Source organism: Drosophila nasuta, chromosome 2R, assembly GCF_023558535.2.
Source record: "Drosophila nasuta strain 15112-1781.00 chromosome 2R, ASM2355853v1, whole genome shotgun sequence".
Lineage (NCBI taxonomy): Eukaryota > Metazoa > Arthropoda > Insecta > Diptera > Drosophilidae > Drosophila > Drosophila nasuta.
In genome coordinates this window covers 32,321,603-32,339,435 of record NC_083456.1, presented here as the reverse complement: position 1 = coordinate 32,339,435, position 17,833 = coordinate 32,321,603, and the positions used below count along the sequence as shown (strand labels likewise).

The 17,833-nt window shown below is 35.7% G+C and overlaps 1 protein-coding gene across 1 annotated transcript; it reads right to left on the bottom strand.

Moving 5' to 3' along the window:
- Positions 1 to 206: 206 nt before the first annotated feature.
- On the bottom strand, positions 207 to 826 carry LOC132785229 (uncharacterized). The gene is given in 4 exon segments (XM_060791223.1): positions 207 to 313; positions 316 to 518; positions 560 to 635; positions 694 to 826. Coding segments are annotated over 4 exon segments (519 nt in total).
- Between the last annotated feature and the right edge of the window lie 17,007 nt (positions 827 to 17,833).

Sequence of the window (17,833 nt, the reverse complement as noted above, 5' to 3'; positions counted from 1 at the left end):
GTTGAGCAATAAAAATTGCATTTTTATGCTGATGTTTGAATTTTGCATGCAAATGAAAAACGAAGAGAGCGAAGCGTTGGCAACAAAATGGCCTGGAAACAAAAGGGCAGCCTGGCGGGCATTATGGTGGATCACTCGCTGTCTCCCTCGCACTCGCCCACTCTCTATGTGTGTCTCTCTCTCTGGTAGGAAGTGCAGGAGTGCTGTCAGTGGCAGCGCCTGTTTTGCAGCTTAGCTGCGACTTTGCGCCCACGCTGCACGTGTTTATGACTTTGAATTGCAACTTCATCCGCCGTGTTGGCCGCTGTTTCTATTGCTGTTGCCGTTGCTGTTGCTACTGCTGTGTTGGCGGCATGTGCCGCAGCCAACGTCGCTACGTTGCCTCGTTGCTGTCGAGTGCAATGACGGCGGGCGCATAGCGCGCATTGTGACGCGAAATGGCGTCGAGTTGAATAATCCAACATGGCGTTTTGGCGCCGTAACGACCGCTAAGGTTTATGTGTGTGTGTGTGTGTGTACTCTGTGTGTGTATAGAAGGGGGTGGAGGGTTGTGTGTTGTGTCTGCTTCCGGCAGCCGGATAAAAAACTTGGCGTTAAAGTGTTAATATTTTGAGTTTTGAGAGCATTGTCGTACACTCCGCATGCAAATATACCGTATACCGAATACCAAATACGAAATACCATAACAACAACGAAATACTGAATTGAGAACTCGAACAGCAGCAGCAGGAAGGAGGAAGGAGGAAGGAGGCCAAAGGCCTGCCTGACACTTGTTCAATTCAAATAGCATGCCATTGCAGACGACATTGATGTGCCAGCACGGCATCCGCCGGACTGCAGACAACTCGACTGCAACTGCAACGGCAGCACACTTCATTCGTTCTCTCTCTCTCTCTCTCTCTCTGGTGGCATGCCCCTTGTGTGTCAAGAGTGGGGGGGCCAAACTGTCAGAGTCGGCACATTTGTGTTATCTTTAATTTTCGTTACAAAATTGGCCGTACGAGTGCAGTTCCAATTGCCAATTCACAAGTATTTATTTTTATTACAACATCACTCGAGGCCCAATGAGAGCTGTCACTAAGTGAAGTCCCCTTCAACCTCCCACACACACACACACACACACAAACAGAGAGAACGCCCTCAGAGCTGTCTTTCATTACACGAATGTGCTTGTTTATAGAGCTGAAGAAGAGAAAGATATCTGGCAAATTGTATTACACCACAGATTATATAACATTTATTTATGTTATTCAAGTTCTTTGTTAAAACAACAAACGGAAATATTAAATGATAAAAATAACATAGCATATTTTCAGCAGGATTCCATTCTTTGAACATGAAAGCAAACAAATACAGCTTCAAATGAAAATTCTACAGCAAATTTGCCTTTTTACTGAGGTAAGACTCTCCACTCTCTCGACTCTCAACTCTCGACTCTGTTGTGTGTCTAATAATATTTTTCAGTTTTCATTCTGCATTCTGCATTTATTCATTTACTTTACTTTCACATATATTTTTGCTGAGTAAATCAAACAATTGTTACAACAACAATAAATTTAGTTTTTACACCTTTTGCTACAATTTGAAACATTTGCTTAATACACTCGTTTTACGTTTGCAATTGTTGTGCGCTTTACAGCTTCATTTTCAAATTGAATAACATTTATTGACAATAAATGAACATAAATGTCTAGAACTTCCTTTTGTGTTTATTCAGCTTCAAATTTCTGAATAATTAATTGAAATCAAATGCCGTAGAGAAAGACAAGAAAGAAAGCTACAATCAAGTGTGATTGACTGTGAAATACCCTCTATCCACTTTCACAAAATATACCGAATGAATATACCGAAATAATTCTGAAAACATACCAATTTCTATATTTGGTGTATCGATAAATATCAACTTTTAGTAAAAACACAATAGTGTGATATTTATTTCTAAAAAATATACCAAATAATACCGGAAAAATACTGAAAACATATTGAAGTCTATATTTGCATCGATATACAGTAAGTGCGGTATTTCTTTTTTCAAATATACCAAATTAATATACCGGAAAAATACTGAAAACATATTGAAGTCTATATTTGCGTCGATAAATATCCAAGTTCAGTAAAAGCAAATTGGTGCGGTATTTCTTTCTTCAAATATACCAAAAAAATATACTAAAAAATACGGAAAACATTCCGAAGTCTATATTTGGTGCAACGATATATAAAAAAATATATAAAAGCAAAATAGTGTGATATTCATTTTTTAAAATATACCAAATTAATATACCGGAAAAATACTGAAAATATATTGAAGTAAATATTTGCATCGATAAATATCCAAGTTCAGTAAAAGCAAATTGGTGCGGTATTTCTTTCTTCAAATATACCAAATTAATATACTGAAAAAATACTGAAAGCATACCAAAATCAATAATTGGTGCATCGTTATACGTCCACTATCAGTAAAATCAAATCGTGTAGTATTTCTGTTTTAAGTATACCAAATTAATATACTGAAAATATACTGAAAGCATACTAAAGTCAATATTTGGTACAAAATATACCAAATTATTCAACCAACTCAAAGCGTGTTTTGGTCATACAAAACTTGTGAATGAATGAATTTAATTAAAGTTCAGTAGTAAGCATAAATTGTTGTTATCTTTACTGTAAGGAATGCATCCGGCAGCCTCATGCCTAATTATCAACTTTATTTGCAGAATTAATTATCAGCAGCATGTAATATGTTGATTGCAGGCAAAAGGAGAGACAGCAGACAGACAGAACGTTGACATCGAGCGAGAGCAAAAGAGAGCAAATCTGTCATGTCGCATTAAGCATACGCAGCGTGTACGCAGTGCATGGCGAAGAAGAAGAATTAACAAGAAGACAAGCCAAGCAGCTGGCCAAGCAACTTAAATTGTCAACGAGGCATTTAAAACCCGTTCGCATCAATTTCATTGGGAAGCATATGCTTAACTTGACTTGCGGTGATTTCTTTTTCTTTTTTTTTTCATGTTCAACTTGCGTCGGCAAACTTTCAGGTAGTCAAAGTTGTTGCTGGACATTTAACTGTTTCCCGGTATTCGCTGACTTGCTGACTGAGTTGTTGGCCGCTTGGCTAGCCGGCTGGCAGGCAGACTCTGGCTGGAGTGCTTTGCACATTGACAGCGTTAATTAACTTTTAATTTAATTTCGCGTAAATGAGTTTTTACTGTCAGCGAACTCTGTTGCATTCAAGTTGCACTCCGCTGGACGCTTCAAGCTTTCAAGCGTGGTTTTCAAATGTGGCTGCGACGGCGACTGCTACGCCGACTGCGACTGAGACGCCAGTGTCAATTTATGCCACCAAAGTGAAAATCCAAACTGAAAGATTTATGTATGCGCTGTGGCATACGCACATACATATGCATTTCTATATGTTTGTACTTGTATTATTTATTATATTTTTCGCTGGTAAATGTGATTTATATGAAAATCTCAGCATCAGCATCAGCATCAGCATCGACGACACTCTGACTGCGCGCGTGTGTTTGTTTGTTTGTTTGCTTGTCTGTGTGTGTGCTTGACAGTGTGTGCGTGTGCGTGTGCATGGGAAATATTTTGCATCGTTTGAGATTTTAAAATTCAATTTGCAGCGACAACAAACGACGAACGCGAACTCGAGTGCGAATGCGAGTTGCGAAGCGCCAATGGCAATGCCAAGAGCAAGCAGTCGCGTGAATAAGTGCTTTAGACCACTGTGCAGCTGGCAGAGACCGACAGAGTGACAGAGAGAAGGGATGGGGTAGGGGAAGGGGAAGCGAAGGGAAGTCAGAAGCCAGTGTGCTTCACAGAAGGTGTGTGTTTTATTAATTGCCGTTGCTGTTGCCGTTGCTGATGTTGATGTTAATGTTGATGCTGATGCTGATGCCCGCACCACCGCCATCACCACCGCCACCGCCACGGCCACCGCCACGGCCACCGCCATAGCCACCGCAGCAGCAGCAGCAGAGAGACAGAGAGAAATATTCCAGCAACGCACGCATGTGGTTTAACATTTTTTGCTTACTTTGTATACCCGTTAACCAAATGCTAGAAGGGTATTCTAACTTTGTGACTGCAGGGAATGTATGTACTATATGTAACAGGCAAAAAGCCAAAAGGAGTCATATCCGAACCCATAAAGTATACACAATTTGCTGTCGCTGTCGATTGTTGTAGTTGTAGTAGTATATTGATATACCAAATATAACCTTCAGTGTATTCTAGGATGTTTGGCTGACAATCTGATATTTTGCACTCTATGACAAGTAATATTGTAGTACTATATTGATATACCAAATATAATATATTCAGTATTTTTACTGGAAATCTGTTATATTTTGCACTCTATGGCATATTTTGATTGTAATACTATCTCGACATACCAAATATAATCTTCGGTATATTTCAGTATTTTTGCGGTATATTAATTTGGTATATTTGTAGTACATTCGGTATATTTGTAGAATATTCCCGATAGAAATTGAATTGTTGGCATACTCTGATTGTAGTACTTTATCGAGATACTAAATATGACTTTCGGTATATTTCAGTATTTTTGCGGTATATTCATTTGGTATATTTTTTGCACATGGTTAATTTAAAATGAGTTGCAGTATATATCGATATTCCAAATATAACCATAAGTATATTTTAGTATTTTTGCGGTATATTAATTCGGTATATTTTTAGAACATGGTTTATTGATATTATTGAAATTGGATTTTTGGTATACTTCGATTGTAACACTATATCGATATACTTAATATGCCTTTCGGTATATTTATTTAGTATTTTATTTGAAATATGGTTATACCTCGCAATAAAAATTGGTTGTTTCATATAATATTTATATTTATATATTATATTCGATATATTTTAAGAATATGGCTATGTCTAATATGGGTAGCGGGTATCTCAGAGTCGCGCACACTCAACTGCTGGTTTCTTTCGTTTTTCTGTGCTGTGTGGCAGCCTCGCGAACAGGTCCCAGGCTGTGTCCACGAAGCAGAGCAGAGCAGAGCGCAGCTCAGAGCGCGGCATATCGTTAATGAAAACTGATTCTAGTGCCATTAACGTACGAGCTCTTCAGGCCAATGGCAACAGCGTTCAAGTGGAACGCCATCTCCTTCAGCCATCTCCGACTCATTTTTACTGATGCGTACGCTGCTCTCCTCCTCTCCTCTTTCCCTTCCTCATGTTCTGCTCTTCACGCATCGCAACTGATTGCGTCCTGGCATTGTTGCTGCTGTTGCTGCTGCCTCAACCCAGTTTGCTGCCGCTTCGATTTTGATACTCGTTTCTTGCTCTTCTTCTCTTCTCCTCTTCTGTGTGTGTGTTGCGCCGGCTGACGACTTAATGACAGGCATACAAAATACGACAACGGCGTGAAAACTGCATGCAATGCGCTCTGTTCGATGATTACCTTTTAATGCAAAATATATGCGAGTATATGAAATGAAAAACAAGCAGAAGCCAAGCGATCAAAGTGGAGAATGCACAACTTGAAGTTACCCTCAGAATAAAATACACTTTACGCACTGATTCGAAAGACCTCTTAAGCATATCTTTTAATTTACAGGGTATGAAGAGAAACTGGAAACTGGGATCTGGACCAAGCTCTGTCATGGCATGGCATGTGTAAATGACGCTTAAAATTGAAAAATTAAATGAGAAATTATTATGTGTGGCGGCAGCAAAGAAGAGAAAAGGAGAGAGAAGAGAAGTGAAGCGATGTCAGGTTCCCAATGGGAATGTGAGGCGCCGCGTCATTAAATTAATTTGTCAAATATGTATAAAATAATAAATTACCTTTTTGTCAGTTACTCGTTTATTAATTTGTACATGGCAACAACTTTTCGGTCGGTACGCCAACACAGCACAGAAAAAAAGGTGTTGAACGAGAGCGGCCAAAAGTCAACTAGCATAAAAAATTATGATGTGTAAAAAGCGACGTTACGTATACGACATGTGTGACCATGTGAGGGAACAAATTGGCACAACCTGCGCCTGCCTGCCTGCCTGCCAGTCTGTGTTTAATAGAAACGTGGCAATGTCAACCAACCATCAGCATCAACAAGCCATCAACTACTGATGGCGAAGAGCGAAGAGCGAAGAGAGTTTTCTACTCATTTTTATTTTTATGGTATTGTGTGTGTCTGCCAAAAAGCTGAATGATTTATGATTTATTCAATGCAATGACGGGCAATTTGTATGAGTATCAGAGCGGCTGTTTGTCTGTTAAATTATTTTTTAATGGGTCTATTAAAAAACACAACAGCTGCAGCAGCAACAGCAACAACAACTGTGACTGCAACTCGATGAACATGGTCCAAACAGCAACCAGTTCTGAATCAGCGACAGCGAGAAAGAGAAACAGAACCAGGACAAACAGGACAGAGAGGAGGCTCAACATGCCGCCGCCTCCTGCCGTGTTGGGGATTTGACGGCAGCATTAACATGAGCCAATACAAATGGCATGCCAAATTGTTGTGGATGAACAAATTCGCCCGCTGCATATGCTGCGAGGCAAGTGGAGGAGCTGGAGCTAGAGTTGGGGGCAGCAATAAAAAAAGTAGTGGAGCCCAAAGCCGAATGCGATTTGGTGGGCATTTGTTTTAAATTACCCTGGCGTGTAAGTGATGAACAAGTAAATAGTCCCGACATAAAACAACAACAATGCCTACAATAAAAAAATAAAACTAAAACAAGAAATTGAGCAGCCGACAACAACGAATGAAGTGGACAAGTGGATCCCAAACCAAACCAAAAAAAAGCAAAGTGGAGCATTGAACCAGCTCGAGTTGATTGGATTTTGCTTGGGTTCTCTAGCTTCAGCTTCGACTTTGACTTCGTTTGAGTCCGAGCTTTGCTTTTTGAGGGATTAGGACTCGCTCCCAACTATGATGAGCCATAAAACTATTGTGGTTGGCTGTCCTTAAGCAAATCACATAAGGGATTTGCAGTAGCTTTTGGCTAAACAGCAAAGAACAAGCATGCTTAAGGCCCAGCAGATTAAATACCCTTAACACAACCATTAGGGGAAAGTGCTCTTGATGTTTTCCTGCTCATCAATGCCCATAAAAAGCGGACCCAAATATTTGCTTAAACTTAAAACTAACTGCATCATAAATGTTAATTAAGTTATTAAGTATAAATATTCATATGCGTGACTAGAATAAACAAGTGAGAAAGTTCGACTGTGAGATACTTAAAGAAACTAGAAACAAAAGCATACCAAATTAATACATATATCGAAAAATGCTAATATATACAGAATGCTATATATGATGAGTTGATATACTATTGCTTTAAAAATATACTATATCTACTATATTTGGTATATCGATACTATTAAATTCAAAATATATTAAAAATGCTTTATGTGGTATATTGATATACTTTTGCATTTAAGATATACTAAATATACTATATTTGGTATATTGATATACTATGTTATTAAATTCAAAATATATTCTGAATGCTTCATTTGGTATATTGATATACTTTTGCATTTAAGATATATTAAATATACTACATTTGGTATACCGATATACTATTACATTAAAAATATACCATAGAGGAGAAAATATACCAGGTTGTCAACCAACACAAAGCGTGTTTTGACATACAAAATTATTTCTTATATAACTTTTAAGATCTACATCTCATCGCAACCAATATATACTTTATGAGGCCGGAAATGTTTTCTTTTGCCTGTTACATACACTTCTTGTAGCTACGAAGTTCTATTTTATCGGTAGATGGTATAATAACAAATTTAAGGAAAGAAAATGGTAAACAAAGTTTTCTTTCCATTTCGTTGGAACACTTTAAAACTCAATAGCAACATTGTATCCAGCTGCAAAGCAAACTGAAAATGTAAATGAATGCGACAGTCAAATGTTTGGACAAGCCAAAAACTGTTTGGCTCTAATAGATGATTCGAAAAGTCGATTAACAAAATACAAAATGCGATACGATGCGATGGGATGGGATGCGAGTAGACTGTTCATTGTACTTTCTAGTCCATCAGCTAACCAAACCTGTCATTAGCAATGTGAATGTGTATTTGTTGGGGTCCATTTTAGTTGGATTACTTCAACTCTGTAGCTCTTCATTAGTCTGTCTGTTTGTACTGATGACGATATGGGATCCGTATCGAGAGAGAACGAGAACTTTTAGTAAATTAAAATATTCTCATTAAGCGCGGACCCGGAACAATGGTTTTCAGCAATAATTAAGCACAGAATGCATATGCTTGTACCTTTCCCTTTTGTATACCCGCTACACAGGGAAGGGAAGAAGGGTTTTATAATTTCAGCTCTAAAAAAATCGAGTAGCAAGCCGAACATTGAAGCTAGACTTCAACAACAGTCTAAATATTTGGAATATTTTGAATTTCAACAACAGACTAAAAATGTGGTATATTTTGTAATTTAAATGTATATTTACCAAATATAATATAATATTGCCTTAGCCTTAGGTATATTCAAGTAATTTTCAGTATATTTATATACCAAATATATTACATATTATATTATATTATATTATATTTTGAGTGTTATAATATGTAGACTATGGTATATTTTGTAATGTAAATGTAATAGTATATCTACCAAATATATAATACTATATATGGTATATTTTGAAAGTAGTACAACATAGATATACCACATATAGCCTTAGGTATATTTAAGTAATTTTTCAGTATATTCATTTGATGTATTTTCAGAATAATTCTTAAAAATTTGGCATATTTTATGCTCTTTGGTATATTTATTATGTATTAGTATATTAATATACCAAATTTAGTATATATGGTATATTTTAAATGTACCAAACATAGTCTTAGGTATATTTAAGTAATTTCTCTATATTCATTTGGCGTATTTTCCGAATAATGATTAAAACTTTTGGTATTTTTTATTTAGAATGTACTAGTCTATGAATATACCAAATTTAGTATCTATGGCATATTTTGAATGTAGTAACATATCAATTTCCCAAATATAACTATCATACATTTTAGTATCTTGTTGGTATATTAGTTTGGTATATTTTACTAATAATACTGCATTGTTTTGGGTATCTCACAGTCGAGCTCTCTCCAATTTAGCTTTCTTACATCTTTTTTTTGTCTATGTGTCGCATTTTTTGGGTGCACATGTGATGTATTAATTTAGAGAGGAAAAACAGCAGCAAGCACAGCAGCAACAGCAACAGAATTGTCGGACATTGTTACAATGGAGGATGGAAGCCAAAACAATTTCATAGCTAAAAATGCTATTATGCGTCTGTATTAACATACCAGCAGCAACTGTAATAGACACACACATAGAGAGGAATATAGATACAGAGATAGGTGCAGAAGATTCAACGTAGTATTAACAAGCACGTCGCATGCAAAACTATATGTAGTAACTGCGCCATTCGAGCACAAATATCACTGATACGAATCATATGCGGCAGCGAGGGTTGACAGAGAAAGTTGTGGTGGATAAACTGCTGAATAGCAAGCGAACAATTGTTGCAATTGTTGTTGCTGCTGCTGTTGCTGCCACCCAAAAGCATGCGTGCAACTTCAACGTACGCTAAATAGTTTGTGAATATTAGATACAGCATCCTTTGTTGCTTATTCTATGCTGTATCCCCACACACACACACACACACACACACACACACACACACACACACACTAGCACACTCTCTCTCTATTACGCCCAGATAGTCATACCTGTTTTTCGGGATGCTGGCAAAAGTTAGTTACGAGCACCAAACAATGATATTACGTAAAATATTTTGAAATTGCTGCTGCTGCTGTTACAGCAAAAGTCTGCTGGCTGTGTGTATGGGTGTGTGTGTGAGTGTGGGAGGGGGGCGTGGTCGAGTCTGGGATTGCGGCCATGTGGCATGTGACAGCAAAGCGTTGGCTGACTCCGCCCCTGCACCTTTGGCGTAATTGTGTGGCACATGACCCCATCGTTGGAAGTTGTTCTCTCTTTCTCTGTGTATGTGTGTGTGTGTGTGTGTGTGCTTCAGCAACACCCTTTCTTTCGAGCAAAAGGGGGGATTGCAATAACCACAATTTCAGCATGGAGCCAAAGGTGTTCTCAACCCCGTCTCTTTTCGAAGCGTAAGCTCATTACGTTTTGGCTTTGTTTTGCACTAATTAAATTTGAATGACTATTTTCACTTAAAAACTTTTTGCCTTCTCCCGTTGCTGTTGCTGTTGTTGTTGTTCCACTGTCTGGCCATGGGCAAAACTCTTGAGTGAGATATAAAGAGCAGGAGCAGAAGCAGGAAAACCCCAAAAACCCAGCGAGCAGCAAATGCCAAAGTGTCGCATGCTTGTCACACAAAATATTAGAAATAATACTTAACCATAGAATTGCAGAGGTTTTCCAGAGGGGGAGGAGGAGGGTAAAGTGAAGCTGCTTCACACCACTTGCAAACAACAACATTTTTTTGATCCCCAGCGAGGGTTTTAAATGTCAACTGTGAAATTAGCAGCACACCAGGGAGAAAGGCAAATGGCAACCGGAAACGTGCCACAAACCGGATATAAGCAGCGCTGCGTTGCAATGGCGATGGAAACAATTAGTTGGCATTTTCCAAAAGCTGTCATCAAATTCATTTTTGCTATGTTAATATTGTACATCGAGTCGAGTACTCAAATGCTCTCTCGCTGTAAATCCAAACAATTTAGACAACTACAGAGGAGGAGAGACAGGAAGAGAGAGAGAGAGAGAGAGAGAGAGAAATCTATACGGTATTTAAGAGGAATTAAAATTAAATGCATTGCAGTCACATTCGATTTTTGCCATTTGCCATTTGCTTATTGCCTTTTCCCCCTCTCCCTCTGTCTCTCTCTGTTCTGGATAATAGATATTAATGGATTTTGTGTCATGCAACAAACATTCAACCAATAATAATACATATCACTGAGAGAAAAACAAGCAAAAAAGCAAGCTGTGAATAGACGATTGAAAAATGCTCTTTAAATTATATTTAGCATGTATTTTATACCATAATTTGTTAACTATTCAATTGTTATTATATTATATCTATCTATATACTGTATTAATCACATATAACTAAGAGAAAAACAAGCAAAAAAGCTAACTATGAATGGACGATTGAAGCATGCTCTTTAAATTATATTAAACTTACATTTAAAAGGTTTAATTCTTCACTATTTAATTTTTAATATTCTATACTAATAACGTATCAAAAACCAGCAAAAAATGTGACTGTGAAAATGCTCTTTAAAATATATTAAGTTTACATTTCATAGCTTAAGTTCTTTACTATTCAAATGATAATATTTTATACTAAGCACTTATCACTAAATGAAATACAAGCAATAATGAGATCAAAGCAAACTCTTTAAATATTATTCAGTATATATTTAATACCATAATTTGTTAACTATTTAATTGTTATTATATTATACTATCTATATACTATATTAATCACATATCACTAAGAGAAAAACAAGCAAAAAAGCGAGCTGTGAATAAACGATTGAAGGAGCCTCTTTAGCTTACATTTAAAAGCTTTATTTCTTAGTTATTCAATTGTTAATATTTTATACTAATCACATATCAAAAACAAGAAAAAATGTAACTGTGAATAGACGCTTGAAACATGCTCTTTAAAATATATGTATTTATTTTACATTTAATAGCTTAATTTCATTGCTATTCAATTGCTAATATTCTATACTAATCACATATCACTGAGATAAAAACAAGCAAAAAAGTAAGCTGTGAATGTACGATAAAAGTATGTTCTGTAAATTATATTTAGTCTACATTTCATAGCTTAATTTCATCGCTATTCAATTGTTAATATTCTATACTAATCACATATGTATCACTAAGAGAAAAACAATCAAGAAATTCAACTGAATATAGACAATAAAAGCACACTCTTTATATTACATTCAGTTTGTATTTAATACCATAATTTCTCAACAATTCGTTTGTTAGTATAATCTTTTAATCACTTCTCATTTAACTTTGAAAATCACTTTCCAAATTTGTTCTTCCAGCTAAGCGACTTTGTCAACTCTTTGAATGCATTTCTATAATTGATGGCTAGCTGACACTTTGCATGACTAAATGATGATACTCGCTCGGCAAGTGGATGTACAAATAAAACAGCATCAAGCAATGGTTGCATAAATAAATAACAACGTATCGATGAGCTTTTGCCCAAGGGACATTGCACTGCCAGTGAAAAAGAGACGGCAAACAGTGAGTGAAAGACAGAAAGAGAGAGCGCCAAAGGCGGAACTGAGTTGTAAAACAACAAGAACTACAACAACAACAACAACGGCAAACAAAAGCCGCACAAAAATATTTAATTGTATTGCAACGAAATGAAATAAATTGAAGTCCTGCATTGCAAAAGTTGTTGTTGCTTTTTTGTTGCATGCTGCATATTGCAAAAAGTTGGCCAAGTTGCAGCCTCAACGACCGCAGCAAACCGCTCAAATCAATTAAGCGCACAATTTCATAAATGCACAACACATTTTAAGTAAATACGGGTTTAATTAAATTACGCACAACCCAGCGACTATTCAACTACAAAACAACTTCAATTTGTCTCTCTGTCTCCCCTCTATGACTATCTATTTGTGTGTGTGAGTGTATTAGTGTGTGTGACAGGCGACAAATTTTATAAATATTTATAGAGTTTAGCTTTAGATCTCCAACTTAATCAAAACTAATAAATTCTTAGAATAAATTACATTCTTTTTATAAGAAATACTTTAAAATATCATTCATTTCATTTCTAATAATTGTGATAAATTTGTACAGAAAAATATAATTTTTAATAAGAAATATTTTTAAATTCTATTTAAAATACATTCACTCATTCATTTTCATAATCTCAAAAAGAAATATACATCAATTTTATAAGACATATTATTAAATTTCATGAATAGTATGAATAATATGCAATATATACTTTTTGATGAATTTTTGCTATTCAACTTTGAAATTTCTGTCGAACTTTCATAAATAAAAAATCTCTTCGTATTGATAAATCACAAAAGTTCTTCAGCTACCACAAAACTGATTAAAAATATTAATTACTTGCTGTATATTATTGAATGTACAATTTTATTGAGCTTTGCTGAAAACATACAAAGCATTGGCTTTGAAATTGTATAGTTTACATATTACAAATGTTTTAAAGAACTGCTTTAAATTTGTTATTTAAGTTTTCATTTAAAATTTTCAAAAGTAATTTTAAAGCTAGAAGTCGCTAATTTTGGTACAGACAATAGTATCAACAGATTTTTGTTTCCTGAGAATGAGATCTGATAAAAATTGAGTATGTTAAGTTATTTAAGAACCCTTTCTGTATGCCAAATAAAGTCTACTGCAATGGGATTTCAGCTGCTTTTAGCTGACCATCTAGTATATTTTTGCCTCGATATACCAAATATAACCTTTGCTATATTTTAGTATTTTTACGGATGTTTGGTATATTTTTACCTCTATGGAATATTTTGAAAGTAGAACATCAATGATATACCAAATACGGCCGGTATATTTTAGTATTTTTAGTATTATTTATTTCTTTGGAATATTTTGAAAGCAGTACTTCAATGATTTACCTAATATGGCCGGTATATTTTAGTATATTTACCGCACAGCTAAGTTTTTTATTCAAAATGGGTAGCGGATAAATTTATGTAAATTTCTTACATGTTTCATACTAACATATCTTTATTCATTGTAGTCGTAAAATCTTTGCTTGGCTTTAAATGTGTATAGTTTTGAATACAATATTCACGTATTTTTCATGTAAAAACCTTTTTGCCACTGTCACCAAAAATATCTCTAATGTCTTGTTAAATTTCTAAATGATCCCTTTGCTCGTGCAATTAATTCAACAATTAACGAGCATTTTTTTCGCAGTAAAGACGCCGACGCAGATGGGAAAGAAACCTTTCTGGGAAATAAGTCTGCTGGGAAAACGCGCAAAATTCTAAATTTGTCGTCGACTGTCAGAGAACATTTGGCCATCAAGTTGGGTTTCAGGTTGCGTTCTTTTTATACCCGCTACCCATAGTGTAGAAGGGTATTATAAGTTTGTGAATGCAGGGAATGTATGTAACAGGTAGAAGGAGGCATCTTCGACCCTATAATATATATATATTCTTTATCAGCGTCAAAAGCCGAGATCTAGAGATTTAGCCATGTCTGTCTGTCCATCTGTCCGTCTGTCCGTATGAATACCTAGATTTCAGAGACTATGAGAGATAGAGCTATAATTTTTTTCGACAGCATTTATTACGTTTTCACGCAGATCAAGTTTGTTTCAAATTTTTGCCCCGCCCACTTCCGCCCCGCAAATCAAAAAACATCGAATAACAAGTGTAATTTTAAAGCTAGAGTTGCGAATTTTGGTATGTACTATAATAACTATATACTACATCGATATACCAAAAATACCATTTGGTATATTTTTAGTATTGTTGCAGTATAATCGGTATATTTTGAAAATAATACCGCTAAATATTTTATTTTAATTTATTCAAAATGGGTAGCGGGTATTTCACAGTCGAGTACACTCGCCTCTAACTTTCTTACTTGTGTTTTTTTGGTTTCGCTTTTGTCGGGTGTGCGTCGCTGTTATGCGAGTTAACAATAAGCCAAACCGTCTAAAAATAAATAAAATGCAATGATAATTGGCTCGATGTAAAATTGTGCAATCATTTAACGCTGCGGGGGCTGCAACGCAGAGTTTGTTTTTGACAAACTAAAACAAATGCCAATATATATTAAAGTGCGAGTGTGTTAGTGAGTGTGTGTGTGTGTGTGTTGTAGAGTGTGAAAAGTGGCGCAGTAAAATGCGTATTAACAGCGTTCGATGGTCGATGGTCGATTGCCGCGGGTCTGATTAAAATGAAATATGAACATTAACCGCATTTGTTTAAATACACAACACAAACCGCACAAAACTGTAAACAGGCAATTGAGAGAGCGAAAGAGAGAGAAAGAGAGAGTGAGAAGTGGGGAAAGACAAAAGTGTATTTGAGATGATAGACAAACTCCGACAAACTGTTTTCAACAAGAAAATTTAATAATGAAATTGAATTTACAATAATTTTTGTTTTGTTTACGCACACACATACCCTAGATGTACACACACACACATACAGATGTATACTATATACACACACATACATAGATAAGCACTTGTGCACATAGTCAAACAATGAAGATGAAGAGTAGGAAGGGCAGCGAAGGGTTTTCGTAAATATTTGATTTGCGTTAAGCGTTAAGTTGAGCGCCACATCAAAGCGACTTCTCACAGTCAACGGGGGGAGTTAAGGAAGGAAGTGGGTGGAAGACAATCGGACAGCGTCTGAAATGTAATTAAATGACGCTTTTGTTTGCACTCTCCACATTTTGCATAGCGGCCAATTACATATCAATTAATGTTGCATTAAATTTGCTTGGCAGCCAACAACACAAAACTTGTCTACGATATCAAGTAATTCAATGCTCAATTAACGAGCACAGTAAAATCTTAAGTAATTGCAATAAAACAGACTACCTGAAGTACATATTTTATGTGGCAGCCAAGAGAGAGAGAAAGAGCTTTCTCCTTCTCCTTCTCTGGTTTGCTGTCAAGTAAATATGCCATAAAATCAGCGCCAAAGGCAGCTAAAGCAACTGAACGCGCCTTCAGGATAAAGATGAGAGCGCGTTGACGACGAGGTAAGTCAGTTAGTGCTGTGTGCCTCAAAGTGTGGCACAACGTGGGAGTCGTGCCACCCTTACGAAATGAAGAGCTTTCACATGTCTGCCGCATAAAAATGGAACGCTGTTAAACGCACCACGGGGATTGTGTTGGTGTGGGTGCCACATTTTGTGGCATGGAATGGGGCAGCAAACTCTGCCTCTTCGAGAACTCGAAAAGTCGCGCCAAAGTTGTTTTGGTGTCGATGTCTAAAGGCAGCAAACATCAACAACAGCAACAACAGCAACAACAGCAACAACAAAAATTGCTTATGTTTTCATAAAATGAAGCGCAAACATTTTTTGACTGAAAAGCGTAATAAAAGCAAAAAAACAATGAAGGGGAGAGAACAACAGGCAAAAATACTTCTTTGCCTTGAACTCGCAGCAAACAAGAGAGCGAGAAAGAGAGAGATAGAGAGAGAGAGGGAGAGACAGAGACAGAGAGCGAGTGAAGCTGTAATCTGATTTTATTATAATTTTGATTTTGCTTTCTTTTCATAAATTTTATAACAAAATTCGCAGAGCAAAAGCAACAGAGAAAGAAAGAGAGAGAGCACAAAAAACAATGCTAAGCAAAAACCACCGCCAATAATAATAATAATAATAATAATAACAGCAACAACAACAACAACAATGAAGCTGAACTTTGGGTAGCTTCTTATATTTTTGTCAGTCGGCAAGCAGGCGTAAAATAATAAACGCGAAATAAAGTGGATGCCCGCAAAAGAGGAAACCGCACACACACACACATGTGTGGCACGTGTGTGTGTGTGTGTGTGTGTGTGGCAACTAAGCCAGGGCCACACAGGACTCTGGCTCAAGGAGCTGTGCTTGCCGAAGCGTTTACACTGATTTTCGCTTTCAGTCAATTTTAAAGACAACTTCAAGCCGCATAGCTAACCAGAGAAGCAGCAACAACAACACAGACAACAGGAAGAAGAATAAGCCACAGTGGAGTGTACTCGACTGTGAGATACCTGAAATCCATTTTCAATAAAACCATATTCTGAAAATATATTAAATAAAATATAAAAAGCACACTCGACAATGAGTGCGCTATCCATTTTAAATAACACCATATTCTAAAAAGATACTATATAAATATACTGCAAAAATACTAAAATATACCATAGTTTGAATGTGGATATTGTACTAAAATCTCTATATACTCAATATACTCTATAAAGCCATATTTTTAGTAAAACAATATCCTTAACGTACTCCAAATCACATACTAAAATATACTGAATATAATATATATCCAAAATATATCAAAGCGTACAAAATAAACCGAATTGTTAGTCATAAAGATACTAAAATATACCATAATTTGAATATGAATATAGTACTACAATCCAAATATACCATATATGTATGTATTCTATATAGCCATATTTTTAATAAAACAATATCTTTAAAGTATTTCAAATCACATACTAAAATTTACTGAAGCCAATATTTGGTATAAACGTAATATCATATTCAAAATATATCAAAGCGTACAAAATATACCAAATTGTCAACCATCAAGATACTTAAAAATACCAATTATTACATTTGGTGTATCGATATAGTACTACATTAAAAATACACCATAAAGTACAGTCGTTACCAAATACTAAAATATACCGCAGGCTATATTTGATATATCGATATTGTATTGCAATCAAAATATACGATGGAAAAATATACCAACAAATACAAAAATATACCAACTATTTTATTTGGTAAGCCGACATAGTAATATTATCAAAATATACCAACTTTACAAACTTTACTAAATACTAATATATACCGAAGAATATATTTGGGATATTGATAAACATAGTATTTCATTCAAAATAAACCATAGGTTGCAATAGATACCTGCATGTCGGCTATAAATATACTAAAATATTCCAAAGGTAACATTTTATGTATCGATAATGTATTTCACTTAAAATATACCATAAAGTACAAATACTAGATACCAGATTGTCAGCCATAAAAATGCTACCAAAAGTTATACTTGGTATATCTATATAGTGTAGTTGAAATATACCATC